Here is a 21,535-nt window from a genome sequence, read left to right on the forward strand (position 1 = left end):
ACTTTTGCCAATTTACTAAACAACGTAAACACATATAACATATACCTAATCCAAAACAACAACGTTTTGGTGAATTTATTAAATATTGAAATATATAAAATATATATTATATAGAGAGGGTATGCGGATGCAGTTATTAACCGCATTCGCACATCATAAAATTGCTATCCACATCCGCATATGTAGAAATAATTTTTGCTAATCACATCTGTATCCGCATATGCGGATAATGGATAATTGTAGAGAGCGGAAACGGGCTATCAATATCCGTCTACATGTACACCCTTTGTTGCTAGGCATCACACAGAGAGGTTTAGACAACGGGAACCACATGCGCTTCCTCAAAACCGATCAAACCATAGCTTAACATGAGCCTAACCAAGGAATCTAGTAGCACCCAATTCAATGGAGAAGCCAATAGTCTCAAGGGCTTTCCATTTGTTAAGTGTTGATTAAATGATTAAATGCAGCGACCTAGATTTTATAATCATTATTATGTGAGATATTAATTTGATGATAAATTTATTATTAGTGTAACAATATTAACTGTGAACTTAAATACAGTAAATATAATTAGAGGTTTAATAAAATATGATAAAAGATTTGTGATAATGAAATTGATTAATTATTGTGTGAACGAATATGTGTATTATTGTGTCTGTAGCAGTGAGTGTGACTTAGGTGAGGGTTATTATATAAGATTTTATTAAGTTGGATGAAATTAGATACGTTTTAGTTAAAGTGAATACCGTTTGTGGAAAAGATTATACACATTGCTAGCACTCATATTGGTCTATATAATAAAACCATTCTTTGTCATTTTTGCTCCACTTTAGCACCTGCCGACAACAGCCCCCACCTCTTTCCCCAATTTTCTTCACCTTCTCCTTTTCCTTTCTTGACTTCTCCCTCTGCCGAAAGCAGCCACCCCCCTTTCTCATTTATTTATACTTCTTCTTCCTCATTTTTCTTCACACGGCACCCACTCTCACTTTCTCCTCCTTTCTTAACCTTTCTTTTCTTTTCTTATATCTGCCCATCAGAGAGACTTAGAGGCAGAGAGAGAAGTGACGAGAGAGAGAGAGAGAGAGAGAGAGAGATTGACGGAGAGATTGACGGAGAGATTGAGAGAGGAAGAGCAGTGAGAGAACTGGGGCTGAGATTGATGGAGTAGGCGAGAGAGAGGGATTGAGAAGGAGACAAGCAGACGGTGAGACCGAGAGGGAGACTGAGACAGAGAGACAACGTGAGACAGAGAGAGAGCCGTGAAGGGGGAGTCAGCGCCGTGAGTGGCGGAGCAACGCCAAAACCAGTGTTCTTTGGACTCTAATTTCCATTCCAGTAGTTATAAATTATTAGCTTCAAATGGGTAATTGATTTTAATTCTTGATTGAATGGGTCTTGATGTTGGATTTTCTCTTCTTGAGGTTTCGGTCATGGGTATTATTCTCTGTATATTTTCTTGGTTGTGTTAGATTTCTGTTATTGATTTATGGGTTGTTAATGACTAAATTGAGTTTAAAATGGATTCTTGGTTAGACTGGTTTGATAGGTGACCCGGCTGTCTTCGAGTGTGAAAAACGCTATGCATGTGTATATCACAATATGCTGAATTAAACAGATAGCAATCTATAATCAATCACCAAAATAATCAAAACAGTTAATTAATAAGACATAATGATTTTGGTGACAAAGAGGAAACCTTTTAGAAAACGATCTAAAAGTAAAACCTTTCCGAGGCAGTCAAACCCAGAAAATCACTATCAAGAGATGTTCAAAGATTATAGACACAGGAAACACTTACAACTCTTTGCAAGTCCTTGGCTCTGTAAGATCGACAAGCCTCAAACTCGTCTCCTTGCTTACAATCTTCTTCAACGTGATTCTCCTTTACCGGACCCTTTCTATAGACTTCTCAATTGAAGCACACAATCAAACTACCAAAATCCTCTAAGAGGAATACTTTGGCTAACAAAAAATATTCTCTCTAAGCACAGCCTTTCACGAACTCTCTGGTGAAAATTCATATTCCTCTCTCTATAAAGATATATATATAATAGCCACTTAAAACCCTACACCTAGCACAGTTTACAATCAATTAAAACTGTTACATGTACGTGGCATTCGGACGGAGACAAGAGTTGTCCGGATGGAACAAGTAAAACACGGCCATGTAAGTATTTTTTACATGGCCGTCCGGAAAGAGACAAGGGCCGTATTGATGATGCTTGGGCGGAGCAAGGGTTATCATCCCAAACTTGAAACTTTTGGAGTGGCGCGTCCAGATGGGGTGCAAATGAGATTGCAAACGAAGCTCTCGGGTTTTCTTGTTTATATATCTTGTCTAGACGGCTTGCAGACAAGTTTGCAGACGAGGCTTTCAGAAAAAACTGTTTTCATCGAGCGTCCGGATGACCTTGCTTCCCGTCCGAACGGCCTTGCATGGATATGAAACTTGGCTCTTGAAAGGTTCGTTTTGATCACCGAAATTTGCTAACAAAAAAACCAACAAACTCCCCCTTTAGAAATTCGATGACAAAACCAATAGCCATCATCTCCCCAAAAATAACTCTCCCCTTTTTGTCACAAATTGACAAAAGGTCTCATGTTTCCTGAAACACTCGCAAAATACATAAAAAATATGTGGAACAAGAATAACATAAACAAAAATCATGATCACAGATAGAAAGATGCATGAAGTATAATGCAAGACCATGAAGAACAAAAACTCCCCCTCAATATATGGCTTAATCTCAACAAGAAACTTGAACCGAAAAGGTTTCTCCCCCTCAAAAGTCAAATAAACACACATGATGCATACATCAAAAAACTCATACTTTCAAGCAATGAATATCCAAAAATATCTAAAAATATTTAAAATTTACATGAGACTTGAGAATACTAGAACACGTTTTGTTTAACCCAAGCAATGAAAAATGTTCAATTCAACCCATGCTTGTGTGTAAGCCATCCAATGAGAAAAATTAACAACTTACAATATGAGGAGAAAGTTTCACCAACAAGAGGTTTTGACAAGTATATCAAATCAAAAGTCAAACCTTATCATACTAAGGCCTAGCTGTTGTCACAAATATCTACCTAAATTAATAGGCAAATAATTGGATGTTTTACCCACAAGTGCACGAGGTCAACACAGTAATTTAGTGTGAAAATACGGGGCCATTCCCACGAGGATTGCTGAATTTTGCTTAAAATTAATTTCAAAAGTAAAACAAAACAAATGTTGGATTGAGTTGATAATAATAAAAAGGTAGGGCTTTGATGTCCACCACTAATTATATTTAGATAATATGTCAATATGCCAATGATTTGATCATGTCATGTATATCTAATGTTTGTCAACCTAAGGGCATGGGTGTATACTCTAACTTTTTTCTTTCTTAAAGGATTTAGCATGGGTGTATACTAAGTTGTTCTTTAAGAAAGCATAATTTATGTGGAAATCGACAAACACATGAGGCCTAGGGCATGAGTGTATACTCCCAGGTCCCCATGTTGATTAACCCAAGAATCCAGTGTGGATATCTTTTGTTACTTATGTTAAACCCAGGACTCGATCATCCAAATTGATTTAACTAACTAGTCCATACCACATACACATGAGATTAAGGGAAAAATATTTTTTTTTTAAAAAAAAACCACAAACTAACAACTTTTTTTTAAAGAGCCCCACGATAGTCCATGTGCAGTCCTTGCTGAAATGGTCGAACTGGCCGCACCAGTAACATGTTCCAGCACCCATCCTATAGAGTTCCAAGTGAACCCTGTTGCACTTCCGGCACAACTCCAACGTTTAACCCTTCTGGTGCTATTGAGCTTGAGCTTGAGGGGCAATTGGAGAACGCCCTTGTGGTCACTGGGGTGGATAGCTGTAACTCCTCAAAAATTAATTAACTAGTAATTAATTTTTTGGTTCGTCTCCCAGCCTTATTCCACTCCGAACAAGACTCAGGGACCTCTACTCCTCGAAAAGAGCGGATACTAAGCAGCGGAAAGTATTAAAATTCTATAAACATTAATCATTACAACCAGAGCATCTACCAAAGATCATTAAAGTAGTTGAAATGCTATACATATCATCATCTTTACAAGGGATTTATGCTACACCTTAATATGCAAGTATACATCAAGGCTCCTAAATCTACAACATAACTCAAAAGTACTAGTTACCATGAGTACCCGCCTAAGCTTGCAATAAGTCCTCAAGCATCTCCTGGATCGAATACTCCAAGATAACTGGATGCTTTGCAGTATCCTTCTTCTGCTAAACTATCTATAACAGTATAGTTGTACATATGGAGAAAAAAGGGAAATAATACAAAGGTAAGTCCGATGACTTAGTGAGTATAAATGCACATGACGTACTTGTCATTAAATGGTGAACTCAGTTGTTTATAAAGCACATGCAACATTATGAGATGACAGTTTATCATGGATATGATATAGATATAATATATGCTTATAATCATGAGTAACAGTAATAGTTCAACCGTATGGTCTACCCGAGATATTACCACTTTTCAACAGGGTTGGCGCTGTCCCAAGTGACCTATAATACAACACCAGTGCCCCGGATATTGTACGCTACCGTACATAACATTAGTGGCATGACCGAGTCCGACCTCGGGTGGCCCACACCACAATGATGTACGTCTTGTAGTGACCACCCATTAAGGAATGGCTGGGCCTTAGTTACAAAATCATTGGATCCAAAGCCCACATACACACACATTTGACAATAAAGTTAACATGTATAGTAAGCTCATGACCATTATCCAGCACGTACCGGTGTACCATGTCATACGATGCAATTAATCTTATCAGTCTTTTACATGCACAGTTTTACAAGCCTCATCGTTATCTTATTCATCAACACACGTTTTCACAAAAGAAAGTTCACAATAGTTCCAAAATGTATTTCATTAGAGTTGCAAAATATGCATGTTTGATATATATATAAAATAGACGTGCAATGAGAGAAAAGTAACAACAAGCATCCATGTAAGTTTGTACTCACCCGGGTCGTAAGGCTCCTCCATAAAATTCCTTTGAGGCTCCATAACCTCGAATACTGAGAAAAGACCTATCATTAGTTCTAAATCCAACTAAAACGAACCTACAACATGAAAGCAGAGGCTATTGGACGACTAGCCAAAGTGGCGTTCCCTGGAACACCTCTGACCGTACGTCCGGGTCCTTGACTGTACGTCTGCCCAGAAGGCTCGTATGTTCGGTCTTATGGTCGTACGTCCGCTCAGAGAGTTTCAAGTAGAACCTCATTTGGTTCAACCATCCTCCTATCCTCCCAAATTGGTTCTAAAGCTATCAAAAGGATTCCTAGGGTCTTCTATCTCAAAACAACATCTCCATATTAAAGGAAACAAGCCCAACAAGAATTAAACGCTAACCTATGCTTAAACCAAGATTAAGGGCAACAACATAACTAGAAGCTACAAACTATCAACTAAGCTAACTATGAAAACACTTAAACAGCATAACGACTAAAGAGAATACTAGGCTTAGAAGATTACCTCATTGAAGCAAAACCTCTAAGAAATCTCTCCTCCAAGAACTCACAAAATCCTCACAAAACACTGGCATATGGGTATTAGAGAGCCTGGGGGCGTAAATGAGCGTGAAAGGGCGAATGAGTATATAGGGGAGGAAATGAAGGGATTGTTGACTTAGTGGGATCTGCTTGATTTGTTCAGATTTTTTCCTTTAAAATTCCCCCGCAAACTGATGGTAGGAATTTTCTTTAGTTCGATAAACAAAAAAGTAATTGGCAGTTTGTTGGTTGAATCTCTCCATAAACCATCCGGGGCGGTCGGATTTCGCCGCAAAAACCCGAAGGGAGCAGTCAGATCTCGCCGTAAAATACCGAAAGAGCAGTTGGATCTTGTTGCAAATTTCCAAGGGACGGTCGGATCTCCCCGCAAATACCAAGGGGTGGTCGAATCTCGCTGCAAAACGATCAATGGATAGTTAGATTTCACCGTAAAATACCAAAAGCCTAAAAATGATATTTTTTATTTTTTGTGGAGTTGTGATGGACATGAAGGTGAGATCGAGAGAGGTTTGACCAAGGATTGATGTAGGTGTGCGGTAACTATGGAGAAGGAGTGAGCTTGCAACCTATGATTCAACAAATAGATGTGATGCGGCTAAGGTGAGAGAGAGGTTTGACCAAGTATTGATGTAGGTGTGCGGTAACTACGGAGAAGTAGTGAGCTCGCAACCTATGATTCAACAAATAGATGTGATACGGCTAAGGTGCTTGATGAAATGACTCAGAGAGACAACGGGCAAGGAACTAGAACGACGTTGGTCGATTTAGTGCTATGATACCATGTAAAATATAGAAAAGGGGATGACGTTATGTAAAGAGAAGAAGAAGAAGAAAGGGAAAAAGAAGAGAACACTAATAACTACATCTTTATTCAGTGATTTCCATGGTTACAAGAGAAGATAATATATAGGCTAATGAAGGGAAACACATCCCATAAATCATAGAATAAAATATGGAGTAAGCATGAAACATGGGGAGGAAATCAAGGGATTGTTGACTTAGTGGGATCAGATTAATTTGTTTAGATTTTATCTTTTAACATAGGCATGAGGGTTAGCCAAGAGGTTCAATATCCTCTTCTTTGATCTCTATTCCTTCCTTTGCTTTGTATTCACTGCTCATCTTACAAACACATACTCCTCTACCATATCCCTCAAACTTCAGCTCATACCTATTATATTCAAGCTTCTCCATTAATGCGTCGCCTTCGCCTTCCCATTAGTTCGATTAATGGAAATACACCGTACAAAGCGTCTCTGTCCACACGAGTTAGTGAAGTTCGAGCTTTTGCCCATGGGCGTAGCTCCAACTAATTGTTTCCACTCAAGGGGGTCAAACCTTAAACTTAATGCTTCATGAAACACCAGGTCTAAGTGACTTACGAGACAAGCCAACCCCCTTGTGGTTATGCTTTATATATTTTGTCTGAACTAAGGCACTAAGTATACATAATACGCTAGCTAGAGTTACTAACCTTCAGTGAAATTGTTCTGTTTGATGCTTCCCACCTCTCCACTGCCTTCAACAAATTCTATGCTTTTTATTGATGAAAACATGAGCTTGGGGCAGATGTTGTGAGAGTCAAGGATCAAGGCCTTGAACATCCTGTCCGGAGTCACCTGAGTTGCAAAGGTCTGAGTAATTTTGGTGACTGCCATAATTGCCAACACTATGAATCTAGAGGAATGTTATGGAAAGGAGGAGATGAAATGAATTAGATCTATGTGGGAATAGTTTTGGCCCTTTGGGAGAGGAATAGAAAGACCTTAAATTTGTCGTTATGCAGAAATTTAGTTAAAGTTGGCTTTGGTATGAATTTTAGTATCATTAGTACTCTCCGTTCAAAGTCTTTGGATATTGACCAATTCAACAGGGGATTGAAGAAATTTTAATTTCTAAGAAAATCTCCAAGGCCACTAGTAGTCACACAGAATGTCCACGCTTTGAGATTGAATTGCGTTTTAGTAGGAAAGACTATTTGCCTTCTAGTGGATTTAGATTAGAGTCAGCAATTTTTGACATGACCTTACACGATACTAAATGGTTAGAGTTGAAGAGTCTGACCTATTTAATTAAATGAGTCAAGTTAAAGTTAACTTATATAGTCTTACACACATATTTCAATACGACCTGAACTCAACAAGTGACATAATGGCAGACAATTTTTGACATGACCCCCGAATCCGATACGAACCTAATACAAAATTAAAGGGCCAGTGTTGATGGATCTGACCCATTTAATTAAATGGGTCGGATTAGGATTGAACTATGTAATCTTATACACATACTACGAGACGACTTGATTCCGACACGTGAACACGAATTGCCACCCTTAGTTTAAATTGAATTAGATTTTTTGTAAAAAAAATCTACTTATGTCATGCTTTCTACAAAATTTAAAGCCAATAGTGGGGAAAGTCTCACTTCAAGAGTACTTCAACTTGGATCCCAGATGAAAGAGAGAAACAGAGTATTTCCATCCTGCAGGTTTTGCGTAGATAGACAGAATTCGCATATTTTAGGTGCGCAACACCCACATCCCCAAATATATAGATTAAAGAAGTAATTACAAGGATCTTTAAGTTCAATTTTTGTGAAATAAAAGAGATGAAGAAAAGAAAAGAAAGGTTAATTATAACTGGTTTAGAGCAAAGAATTCGGGCATTTATATATGTGCCGCGTAGATGGGTCATAACAAAGTAGCACCCATGAGACGATACAAACTAGAATAGAAGAAGTAGACGGGGAATTCATCATTTTCATATTGTAGAAATGCTTTATATATATATGAAACAACAACAGCAGCCATGTTGATGTTGTCCACACCATCACTATTCACTAGTGATTGAGACTTATTATCACACCACATTAAGGCGATTATTCAAAGACAAAGACAAAAGCCACAACATTAAACGGTAGACAAAAGAGACTGATTGGAGATGAACATTAATTAAGCATAGGCATCAGGGTTTTGGAGGAGGTAGCCTTCCACAACTTTGTACATACCCAACACCTTTTCCTTGCCAGCCTTGATTTCCTCTTCCTTGATCACTACGTCACCCTTGGTATGGTACTTAGTTGTCATCTTATTTTTACTCCCACCTTCTGCTGTTGCCTCAAATTTAACCTCATGAACAATCAATTCAAGCTTGTCAGCCAAGGCATCACCTTCGATCACAGTGTACTTGTAGGAATAAGTCTTTTCATTCAGCTCATCAATTCGGTTCTTGACAGTACTGAATTGGCTACCTTCGGCGAAAGTGATCTGCCTAATGCTTCCAGCCCCTCCATCTCCTTGAATGATTTCAATGCTCTTAACAGCCTGTGGGAGGAGTTTTGGGATGAGGATGTGAGCATCAATGACCAAGGCTTTGAACAATCTGGCTGGTGGAATAGGGGAGGTGTACTCGTCTACGTAAGTGATTATGCCCATGATATCCTTTCTTGAGGATTAATGAAACTAGCTAGGCACTAATTTTGAAGGAGATGGCTTGGAATCTAGAATTTCTTCAACTTGGGCTGTGAAAATGGAAGGGAATTAAGTGGTTTTTATAGGTTGTTGTTCCTTAATTAACTTGTTTCGCTTTGGTTCTCAGGGCTGTCCTGTTGTGCATTTGATTAATAACAATTTGAAGAGGGGCGTCATTCTTGAGGTTAGTTGGCTATGCTAATACAAAAGTATGGATCTCAATGGCGTGTTTAGACTGTCTTTTGATTTTGGAAGAGGTTTCCATCTGCACCATCACTCTAAGGTCAATTAATAAATCCACTAAAAACAAACTCGGGCTTGGCTGGCCTCTACTTGGGAGAGATAAGATGACAAAAACTCAAAACAGAATCTTTGCAAGAACAGCTTAAGGAAACTAGAAGCAAATCCGTAGCAAATTTCCAAGACTTATTTTGGCACTAATTGGCAGAAGCTCAATAAACTTAATTTTAGGAGAAAAAAGAGAGATACTTATACATTACTTTCCTTTTTCTTTGTACAGATGAATACATGCATTCAGCTGCTATAAACACCCATTTCCTGTTGAGGAACTGCCTCCTACTACCAGTATTAAAAAACCCTTTAATAGCAGCAACTACCTCCTCACCAACAATTGACCAAGAAGCCTTAAAAAAATCAGAAGAAAACCCATCAGGCCCAGGAGCCTTATTTGCTTTCATGTTAAAAAGAGTACTCTTGATTTCCTCAGCTGTAACTTCTTTTTCCAGCATAGCAACCTTCTCAGCAAGAAGAGAACCAGAAACGAGCTGACCGACTCATCAAAATGCATCTGGGTAGCTCCTAAGAGTATTTCATAAAAATCTTCAGCCACTCTCTTAATTTGTTCCACATCATCTACCTTATTACCATTTTCATCCCACAAATGAGTAATGGAATTTCTGAAAGAAGATGATGAAAATAGCTATTATTCTGATCACTCAGTTGCAGCCATTGATTTCTAGCCTTTTGCTTTAAGAAAGCCTCTTCTGCCTTTGTAATAGAAACATGAGCATGGAGGCACTCTCTTTCTTTGAGCATACAATCAGCACTCCCAAAAGAAACAATGACTGCTTTTTGAGCTAAATCAAGATTCTCACGGGCCTGAATAACCCTCTGTGTTAGATCACCAAAACATACCAAATTCTGTCCTTTCAAGACTGCTTTTACAGAACGAAGTTTCATACACAGTTTATACATTCGGACCCCATCAACATGCTTACTCCAACCTTCCTTAACCCAATGCAGAAAATCCTTATGCTCCATCCAATAGTTATAAAACTTAAAAAGGCTTTGGGCCAAAACTCTTCAAGATTCCTACTGGAATGATAGCAGGAGAATGATCTGAAATACCCCCACTAAGAAATTCCGCAACAGTTTGACCAAGATAGCACATCCAATATTCATTTACCATTACTCTGTCAAGCTTTCTGGCCACAAAACAGGGCTCTTCACTCTTGTTATTCCAAGTAAAAAAACAGCCACTAAAATTAAGATCAAACACCCTCAAGGTTCTGCAAACAAGCCCCAAACTCAACTTCATAAGAATTGAGTTTATCTGAAGCCCACTTCTCAGCAACAGTTTTAACAACATTAAAATCACCACAAAGCATCCAAGGATTATCAGCAACTTTTAGCTTCATAGCTGCCAAATTATGCTTAAGATTCATTCTATCTAAACCTTTGTTAGCACCACATACGAAAGAATGATACCAACAAAGGTTATCCTTAGAATAATGAATGACACAATTAATACTTTGATCACTTTTATCAAGGACATTAACATCAAACTCAGATTTATTCCAACAAATCCAAATTCTGCCTAGGACATGCTTCTCATAGTTAACAACAAAGCCCCAATCTGGAACAATTGCATTTTTGATCAAATCAGCTTTAGCTTCCTTTACCCTAGTCTCAATTAAGCACACTAAACCAATCTTATGAAGTTTAGTCATGTTTTTAACCTCCCTTTGTTTAGAGGGGTGATTTAAACCCCTCACATTCCAAATGAGAAGATTCATAAAGTAGGGGAAAACCCTCTCATCAACACCTCCTCCTCTTCCCCCATTTTACTCTTTCCCTTATCCAAAGATGTAGGAAAAGCAGAGCTATCCAGATTTAAAGCCTTATCAATATCTTGTTGAAGAGAAGTAATTGTTAGGTGTGACTTGCCATCCATCAATACGGTGGGCCCAACAACATTATTCCTTCTCCAATTAGGAGAGGTTTCTTGCTTCAGTCGACTTCTCCTACTCCCACTCAATATTGGATTCCTTTTCATTCTTGGACTTGCATTGAGAGGCTTATGACCGACTTAGTCACACTATAAAAGAGTGTCTTGTTTATTGAGGGACAAGCCGAATAGCTTCATCAGAGTGCCAAAAACGTGAAGCACCAAAAGAGGGGAGAAAAACGTAAGTGCAGTAGACACAACGTGGGAGAGAATTTGAGAGGGATCAAAGTGTGTGCAAAGGCAGCAGGGTGTTTTTTCTTCTTGGTGGTTTTTTGGAGGAGCAAAAAACAAGTGATTAGAAGAAAAGGTGCTGTAGAGTGAGAGAAGAAAATAAAGACTAGCCGCCATCTGTTCCAGCAAAAGAAGAGTTTGTATATCTGTCTTTTGTATTCTATTTTAGGAATAATCTCTCTTGTGTGATAGTAAGATTTGGGTGTATTGGGGCTTTGGGATCTGAGTGATTTTCTCTCTACTATTTTTGTACTCCATATTTTGATAGTGGATTTTCTCCGGGTCGTCTCCGCCAGTGGGTGTAGGCTTGTTAAGCCGAACCACTTAAATCTTCGTGTCGTGTGTGATTGCTTATCTTTGTTATTCCGCATTCTTCTTATTTTTCGCATCTCATGGGTCATGGAAAATATGAGTAATTTCCTTACAGTAATAGCAGCTCCTGACCTTCTCACTTCTCCCAATTCATACTTTCCATCAGCTCGAGCTAATAAGTGAAAGGAATTAGTCCAATGGTTGTTACTATCTTTTGCAATAGCCTTTGTAGTAGGAGTTCTCCTTGAAGACCTAACTTCACTCCAAGACTACTAAGCTACCTCAGTAACAACTTAAGCTACATTCAAACCATCAGGTTTCACCCCAGTAAAACTGTACTTTTTAGAGATAGGTTCAGTTTCCCTAGGCATCCAAATATCAGCTAATCTTTTAAATCTTGCATAAAACAATTCCTACTGTCATGCTACCATAAGAATGCTGTGCTGATGAATTGACAGATCTAATGGTGGACCAAGAAGCACAATAGTTGCAGATCAATTACTTTTCCTAAAATATTGCCTTCATTCTCCTTTAGTCACAGCCTCAATATGCATAAGCCCCCCCCTTCAACCATCCTACAACCATCTCTGGTCTGGGGTATTTTGTTTGGGGTATTTTGTTGCCAATGTGTTTGGGGTATTTTGTTTGTGTTTGAATGAAAATTTTAGTCATCCAAAGAAGAAATCAGGGGATGAAATTTGGTAAATAATGTGTAGGATAGTGATGAGTATTTCGGGTTCTTTTTTTTTTTTTTAATTATTATTTTAGTGAAAATACACTTTACTTTTAGAAGTACATCCTTTTTCGTTTTAACATTCAATGTTTAAAAAAAACTAATAAATGGCCCTCCCACAAAGTATCTTATTGCCGCAAAAAAGACTATCAACTTTTTCCGTTTCTTTGGACAAAAACCCACATGTGTCACTCGTGACATTTTAAGAGATGAACTCTAAAAATGCCTTTTAGGGTTATAGTGCCAAAAAAAAAAAAAAAACCTTTTAAAAAAGTCGGGGATGGTCGAGCCACCCCTTTGGCCTGAATGGAGATGGTTGAAACCAACCCCAAGGCCATTGGGAGTGTAGCCAAATAGGGATAGTCAAAACTATCCCAAATGGGTTTGGGGGTAATTTGGCCACCCCCCCATATGCCCAAAGGGGGTGGCTCGACCGCCATTTTTTTTATATTTTGTTTTTAATTTTAGGAGCATTTTCAAAAGTTCGCCTCTTAAAAAGTCAAATTCAACAAACTTATCTGAGTTTTTGTTCAAAAAGATGGAAAAAAGTTGATGGATGATTTTTTAGCACAATTAGATACTATCAGGGTCTATTGTCACTTTTTGAACATTGGACATTAAAACCGAAAAAAAGGTGTATGCTTAAGGGGGTAATTGTCGGCTAAGATATGTGCCACGAGTTTACAGAACCACAAAAGTAGAATCCAGAGACAAGGCTAACCTGCTTTTGGTTATCTTTTGCAGCATTTCATTGAACAGAAAATGCATTTCTTGAAAGAAACAAAGAAATGCAGTCTGTTAGAATTATTACACAAAACACAATCCTCGAAATGATTACACGACTTTTCCAAGTATAGCCTGTAAAATATAGAAAAGAGGATGAAAGTTTTGTAAAGAGAAAAGAAGAAAGGGTTGAAGAAGAAAGCACAAAGGACTACATCTTTATTCAACGATTTTCATGATTACAAGAGAAGATAATATATAAGGGAAACATATCCCATAAATCATAGAATAAAATATGGAGTAAGCATGAAATATGGGGAGGAAATGAAGGGATTGTTGACTTACTGAGATCTGCTTGATTTGTTTAGATTTTTTCCTTTAAAATTCCCCCGCAAACTGATGATAGGAACTTTTTTTAGTTTGATACACAAAAAAGTAATTGGCAGTTTGTCGGTTGAATCTCTCCATAAACCACCTGGGGCGGTCGGATTTCGCCGCAAAAACCCCAAGGGGGTGGTCAGATCTCGCCGTAAAATACCAAAGAGCAGTCGGATCTCGCTGCAAATTTCTAAGGGAAGGTCGGATCTCCCCGCAAATACCAAGGAGTGGTCGAATCTCGCCGCAAAACCACTAATGGATAGTTAGATTTCACCGCAAAATACCAAAAACCTGAAAACGATATTTTTTATTTTTTATTTTTTGTGGAGTTGTGTTGGAGATGAAGGTGAGATCGAGAGAGGTTTGACCAATGATTGCTGTAGGTGTGTAGTAACTGTGGAGAAGGAGTGAGCTTGCAACCTATGATTCAACAAATAGATGTGATGCGGCTAAGATGAGAGAGAGGTTTGACCAAGGATTGATGTAGGTGTGCGGTAACTATTGGGAAGGAGTGAGCTTGCAACCTATGATTCAACAAATAGATGTGATGTGGCTAAGGTGCTCGATGAAATGACTCAGAGAGACAACGGGCAAGGAACTAGAACGTCGTTGGTTAATTTAGTGCTATGATACCATGTAAAATATAGAAAAGGGGATGAAGTTTTGTGAAGAGAAGAAGAAGAAGAAAGGGAAGAAGAAGAGAACACAAAGAACTACATCTTTATTCAGTGATTTCCATGGTTACAAGAGAAGATAATATATAGACTAATGAACGGAAACAAATCCCATAAATCATAGAATAAAGTATGGAGTAAGCATGAAACATGGGGAGGAAATCAAGGAATTGTTAATTGACCTAGTGGGATCTGCTTAATTTGTTCAGATTTTATCTTTTAACGTAGGCATGAGGGTTAGCCAAGAGGTAGGCCTCACAACTTCATACATCCCTATGGCTCTGTCCTTTCCAAACTCAATATCCTCTTCTTTGATCTCTATTCCTTCCATTGCTTTGTATTCACTGCTCATCTTACAAACGCATCCTCCTCTACCATATCCCTCAGACTTCAGGTCATAGCTAATATATTCAAGCTTCTCCATTAATGGGCCGCCTTTGCCTTCCCATTAGTTCGATTAATGGAAATACACCATACAAAGCGTCTCTCTCCACACGGGTTAGTGAAGTTCGAGCTTTTGCTCACGGGCGTAGCTCCAACTAATTGTTTGCACTCAAGGGGGTCGAACCTTAAACTTAATGCTTCATGAAACACCAGGACTAAGTGACTTACGAGACAAGCCAACCCCCTTGAGGTTATGCTTTATATATTTTGTCTGAACTAAGGCACTAAGTATACATAATACGCTAGCTAGAGTTGCTAACCTTCAGTGAAATTGATCCGTTTGATGCTTACAACCTCTCCACTGCCTTCAACAAATTCTATGCTTTTTATTGATGAAAACATGAGCTTGGGGCAGATGTTGTGAGAGTCAAGGATCAAGGCCTTGAACATCCTGTCCGGAGTCACCTGAGTTGCAAAGGTCTGAGTAATTTTGGTGACTGCCATAATTGCCAACACTATGAATCTAGAGGAATGTTATGGAAAGGAGGAGATGAAATGAATTAGATCTATGTGGGAATAGTTTTGGCCCTTTGGGGGAGGAATAGAAAGACCTTAAATTTGTCGTTATGCAGAAATTTAGTTAAAGTTGGCTTTGGTATGAATTTTAGTATCATTAGTACTCTCCGTCCAAAGTCTTTGGATATTGACCAATTCAACAGGGGATTGAAGAATTCTTAATTTCTAAGAAAATCTCCAGGGCCACTGTCCTTCTTAGAGATAGGACAGTGGCCCTGGATTTTGCCTAAAATATTGCTTTCATTCTCCTTTAGTCACAGCCTCAATATGCAAAAGCCGCCCCCCTTCAACCATCCTACAACCATCTCTGCTCTGCAATACCAAACAAAAGAAAAGCAAAATAAGGCAGAAAAAATAATCAGATAAGTGAACCAAAGAAAGGATATCATCAATGTATGCTTGTTAAACTTGGAAGCTTTGATATCAGAACCTAAAATCTAAAGCAAAAACCTCATTCTGGGATCATAATCGTCAGCATTGATTTGGGTCCCCATAATTATGCAAACACAAGCAATTAAAATCCACGCCAACACAAGATGCACTTCTTCAAAATTAGGGGGATGGCAGACAATACACATTCAGCAACTTAACAAACTTAATCTCCCAGACTTTTCCTTCAATTACTCTTATTAAAGTGATAAAAACCTCTTCTTGGATAGTTTGAAAGGGGGAGGGAGTGGAGGAAGCCTACAAACAGCAAATTCTAATTATCCGAGTTGGAGTTTTTCCATAAAGCACAAGTCGTTTGGATATTCTTAATTGAGTTTTAAAATAGTTATTCCCAAATTAACTATCAATCGCAATTCAATGAACAAGTCCAAATTCATTTAACCTTCTAACCAAATGCATTCCTCTTAAAACTAGTTTCTAAAGTCTCCTACGAAGAATCAAAAGAGAAGGTACAGGAGAAGACTTTCTGGGTTTGAAGGGAGTAATCAGAAGCAGACTTACAAACAGACAAGAAATCATAAACTTCCCAGTAATAGATAAAATAAATATGCAGCCAGTGTTATTCTTGTTATTCAGTTGACTCATAAGTCAAGTAAGCACCAACAATGCCTCAACCAACTGCCTTCTCTCCTTTACAATTGACCTACCAAACAAAGTTCGGGTAAATCGTAGTTGAAGAGAATAAGCAAAGTATGCAACAACCATATTTCAATTTACAATCATAGTCTACCAGCATACAGAGCAGTTTAAGAGATACAGAGCAAAATAAGACGCTGGGTTTTGGCTGTAGCTCTTAACAGCAATCTTTCACAGGCGCTATAGAGCTCAAATTACTGCCAAAGCATAGATATGTTTGAATAATAAATATGTAAGCAATATCTGTGATACCCACTCAATACTAAAACTTGTTTCCATTTCAACGAAAAAAAATCAGATTTACAATAGTTGTGAAGAATCCTATACATTGTCTAAGAAAGGAAACCTAAAACTGAATATTGTAACATGCCATCGCTGATTGCATCCGGTTAGAAATTGGAAGCCGTAAATTTTTGGTGCATCCAAACTCCCAACGTTCAGTTTGGATTTCTAGACTGTATAAAGTCAACCGAAAATTCATCCAAAGCTGACCGCCGAAGTAAACGTCCTTTAGTTTTATAATTGTGTGCAAGATGAGCAAACTATCAGAACCCGCCTGATGACTTTTCCCCGCAACACGGTTAACCCCAAGAGTGTTGGCTACCTTCTCCAAACCTCCATACAGCCCCTTGCACGACTTGATCATGTGTTTGATATCATACACCCTGTACCCAAAGAAGTATAGCACCAAACGAATAAACTCCATGAGATCATATGGCAGTTCTCGCCCAATCAAGATTTTGATTAAGTAGCCAAAATCATATGCGCCGTGGAAGGTGATCCAAACGATTTTGGAATTCCACAAGAGGCCAGAGTTGAAGATTAGCCTCACAAACTCCTTAGATTCGATACCCTTTTCTCGGTTTTTATTCAAGTCAGTCCCCTGCTGCTCTAGTAATTGGATGGACTCCGAATTGTGAAGATCGGTTTCCTTGTCGAAACCTTTGAAATTAAACTCCCAAACATAGCAAGAATCCCCCTTAGCATCCGAGAGAGTGAGACCCAACTGGATGATCTTAGTGGCATCCACGTTGCGCTTCATATGCAGGTAATTCTCAGCGGAAGACATATCGGAGTAGTGGCGGATGGTAGAAGGGAAGACTTCGCCAGGGAACTCAGAGTCGAAGGCGGCTAAATGATGATGGGAGAGAGCTCTTACGATTTCGGAAAATTCCTGCTCCAGGTTGTCTTGCCAAACTTGACGAACGACGATTGGACGCGGAGGAGGAGGAGCCATTGCTATTTGCGACCAAAAAAGAAAACGTCTGATTTGGAGCAAAAAAGTTTTTTTGTTTGATATGGCATCATTCCAAGGGTCTTTTCTTTTATAACCAATATCCCACCGCCTTCACCATCTAATCCCAACTTCCATTCGAATTGGAATTCTACCTAGGAATTTAAATTTTCTGGTGCTTTAACGGTTAACCACCGACTAAAAAATATTGACATGGGCCGACGTCTAAAAATATGGGCTTTAGAATTTTCCCAGAGCAGGTCTCAGTTGAGCTCAGGCCCAACTCCTATCCTGGACTGTCCTCTCCATATCTCCAGCACTTTCTCTCTCTAATTAAACAAAAATATCGTGCTTCATTTTTTTGGGTCTCTAATTATTTTTCTTACTTAAAAATAAAAATTTAACTTTAATTACTATGTTACACGTTATTTACTAGGAATTTTAATTCTTTGTTTATAGCACTGAAGCAAAAATCCGTTGGATTAATTTGTGTTCGCTATTGTGATTTATTGAAAATATCCTATTATAACGCCCCTTCTCAAAATCAAGATGGAAACAAAACATAAATTGAACTTTTTCTAGCACTGTTGTTTTTTAACTGACTTTATTCACTTGTATCAATAATATTGCATTAAAATTAAAGTGGATGTAGCAGGTATAGTTTGTGCATTATTTTAGCTTATCATAACAACACTAGGCCTAGATTGTAAACGAGCAGAGCTTGAGCGAGCTAATTTCCTTGTTCAGGCTTGGCTCGTTTAAATTTTATTCGAACTTAAGCCGAGCTCAAGGGCGAGCAAAAAAAATCGAGCTCGAGCTCATAATAAGTCGAGTTAGCTCGTGAGCTAACTCTTATATTTAATGTCTTTTTTAAAAAAAAAAAAAAAAAAAAAAAAAAAAAAAAAATTAAACTTTACGAACTCTTAAACGGCTCAAGAAGCTAGCTTGCATATGAGCATTTGCTTAGCCTGCCTAGTCGAGTATGGAGCCCGAGTCAATATAGCAAGGCACTTGGTTTCAAAGAGAGATGATATGCATCCTTTTATAGATAAGTAAACTTGGGGATTTGTGTTTTCTTTGCAATGTAAAACAAGTTAACATGTTGTATTCAGACTACATTAGGACAACAGCCACTACAATTTTTTTTATTTTTTTTCAACTTCTCTCTCTCAATCTCCCTCACCAGTCATAGCGCATTTTCCACCTGAACTCTTATTTCTCACTCTCTCTCTCTCACTCACCAAATAAGTAGTGATAATGTTTGGGTCTTTTTGATTCTTCAATAGTTTCTGCCTTTTTGTAATCTCCCTCAATAGTTACTGCTTGATTATTCTTCCTTTCGTTTGGGCCTGCTCTAATTGAATCGGGGTCTTTTTAATGATTATTCTCTCTCTTTGATCACGAAGGGTTTAGATTGTTATAAAAATAGGGAAAAATACAGAAAACGAAAATGCTCCTAAGGGGTGTTACAACGTCACTCTCCTTAAGAAAATATTTGCCCCCACTAGAATTGGTATGCAGCAAATTTTTCTCTAGGATATAATGGAGCCCAAAAATCTCTGTATTTTAACTACGTTTTGCGCAAACAAAAATAAAACCCAAAAATACTCTCAAATTTTCTATTCCAATTAGTAACCAAAAAGAAAGGATAATGCTAATTTTTATTTTTATTTTTTATTTTTTTTAAAAAGATATTAAAGAGAATTGAATTGTCATAGATAATTATCTATTCTAAGATAATTTCGAATTTCAAAATAAAACTGCTCTTTTGAATTTTGAAAATAAAACTGTTGTTTTGAATTTCAAAATAAAACTGCTATTAAACTGTTGTAAGTGCCAAGTGCACCATCAAGGCGCCACTAGCGCCCTATAGCCAACGCCACTCGCGCTACTATAACATGCATTAGAGTATGCCCTAGCATAGCTCACTTAATAGCTTAAATTTGTTGAACCTTATAAATGCCAACAAAATCTTCACTCTTTCTAATGTGGAACAACTTTCATTCAATGCTCTTTAAAACCTTCCATTTAAAACATTCCCATGACACAAAATAATATATATATATAGGACTAGGCTTACCTGCGGTAAACCAAACTACCGCATATCTGCGGTAGTTTGGTTTGAAGGCTGGGATTTCACATTAAGGTTTTTTAACCCCAAAGGTAGTGCCGTCAAGAAATTCCGTTTAACTTCCGTCAAGAAAGACCCAAACTGTCTTCTCCTCTGTTTTCCCACTTACCCAAAACCGATAGACTTGGTCTTCCACCTTGGGAGGTTCTTCAGGTTTCTCTTCAGTCTTGGGAGTTCTAGTTGTTCTGCAGCAGAAGAAGAAGCAGGCGAAGCCAATGTTTTTTTGGAAGAAAGAGATCCTAGGTCTGAATATCCTTTCGGTAATCTTCAATTTCTCGGCCTTGGGCTTCTCCAGCTCCTCTACCACTTCGGCACTTCCTCAACCGGACCCAGCTTCTCCGCCTCTGGCTTCGGTTCCGGAATCGGCAACTCTTTCTCTGTGGTGGGTCAGACACCCACCACCTCCTCCGTCGCTGGCTTTTGGTGTTCCTCGGCCATGAACAAATAACAAGGAAGACTCTCTCTGTGTTTGTGTTATTGCTCGAGAGAAAAAGAGACAAACAACCAGACAAACTGCGTGCTTGTGCCTATGCTTATGCTTGTGAGTGTGTATATAAAAAGAACCGAGGTTTTTGGGGGACAGTGGAAGGGATTGGAGAAATGGAGGCGATGGTTGTTGATGCATATGGGAAGAATCAGTCTTCTTTCTCTGTTTTTCTTTAATTAAGTAAAATTAGTTATGCATGCTGCATTGCCAATTTTTTTCGGCCACCATGCTGCTACTACCATTTTATCACCTCCATTTTTCCACTGTCCGTATGAAGCTGCTGATATAGCTTCCCCGTTAACCACTGCACCCTAATCACCAACCTGGTGATAGCATTGCCACTACAAACAATTTATTACTTGCATCATGAGGCTGCCACCACCACCACCCATTATAATTGCACATCGATTATCATTTTCAGAAGATAAATTGAGAAGACGTTTTGGATAAAAGAGAAGAAGAAGAGAGGTTTGAGAAGAATTTATTGACGGCACTTAGGGGTTAACAGAATTTCTTGACGGAAGTTAAACATAATTTATTGACGGCACTTTTTTTAAAAATTCACGCTAGCCTTTGGGCTAACTTGAAATCCCAGCCTTCAAACCAAACTACCGCAGATATGCGGTAGTTTGGTTTACCGCAGGTAAGCCAAGTCCATATATATATGCTTTGATACCAAAGGGGGAGAATGATGATAAAATAAAGTAGTTAAAATCAAGCAGTAAAACCTTCCATGCAGGAGGTAGAACCATCCATGTAGGAGGTATATGCAGTTAAAATAAACATGATGCAAAATTTTTCAGAGTAAGCGTGAAATTGGAGCGTATAAAAGAGTAATGGAACAAATAGATAATGAAAAGATATCAAAAGATTTGATTAATGATTAATAAGAGAACTTACAGATTGAAATGTAAATTGGAAGTGGTTAAGTTACAAGTTGAAAACGGAAAGGATTATAAGTTGAAAGCAGCAAGATAGTTGCAGATGGATTTCAGATGTTTAGGCTGAAAGCTTCTGCCTTACAATGAAGGGGACATGTCCTTTTATAGACAGAGTCCAAAGGTAAAATAAAATTACATCAGGACTTTTAACAGTGAAATAGTAAAGTAAATACTGTAGTGTCGGTAGGCACTGTAGCAATACTGTAATGTCGGCAGGTACTGTAGGAGGTACTATAATGTCGGCAGGAACTATGTTAGAATGATCTGGTAAATGTCTTCAGTAGATTTTAATGATGTGTGGTGCCACGGGGGCAAATGAGCTGTCAATGGTGCCACAG

The 21,535-nt window shown here is 38.3% G+C and overlaps 1 protein-coding gene and 4 pseudogenes across 1 annotated transcript; all 5 read right to left on the minus strand.

Annotated features, from left to right (window-relative positions):
• Positions 1-6,643: 6,643 nt before the first annotated feature.
• LOC132183719 (pathogenesis-related protein STH-2 pseudogene) lies at positions 6,644-7,248 on the minus strand (annotated as a pseudogene).
• Positions 7,249-8,540: 1,292 nt separating this feature from the next.
• LOC132167843 (major allergen Pru ar 1 pseudogene) lies at positions 8,541-9,023 on the minus strand (annotated as a pseudogene).
• Positions 9,024-9,526: 503 nt separating this feature from the next.
• On the minus strand, positions 9,527-10,340 carry LOC148587706 (uncharacterized). The gene is made up of 2 exons (XM_088512771.1): positions 9,945-10,340; positions 9,527-9,844 (listed from the first exon to the last, which is right to left on the minus strand). The coding sequence occupies exons 1-2, from the start codon at positions 10,338-10,340 to the stop codon at positions 9,527-9,529; spliced, it is 714 nt and encodes a 237-aa protein (XP_088368897.1).
• A 4,230-nt stretch (positions 10,341-14,570) lies between these two features.
• LOC132183640 (pathogenesis-related protein STH-21 pseudogene) lies at positions 14,571-15,246 on the minus strand (annotated as a pseudogene).
• Positions 15,247-16,750: 1,504 nt separating this feature from the next.
• LOC132183564 (putative CCR4-associated factor 1 homolog 9 pseudogene) lies at positions 16,751-17,641 on the minus strand (annotated as a pseudogene).
• Positions 17,642-21,535: the final 3,894 nt, after the last annotated feature.

Source organism: Corylus avellana, chromosome 2 (assembly GCF_965113065.1).
Source record: "Corylus avellana chromosome 2, dhCorAvel1.hap1.2, whole genome shotgun sequence".
Lineage (NCBI taxonomy): Eukaryota > Viridiplantae > Streptophyta > Magnoliopsida > Fagales > Betulaceae > Corylus > Corylus avellana.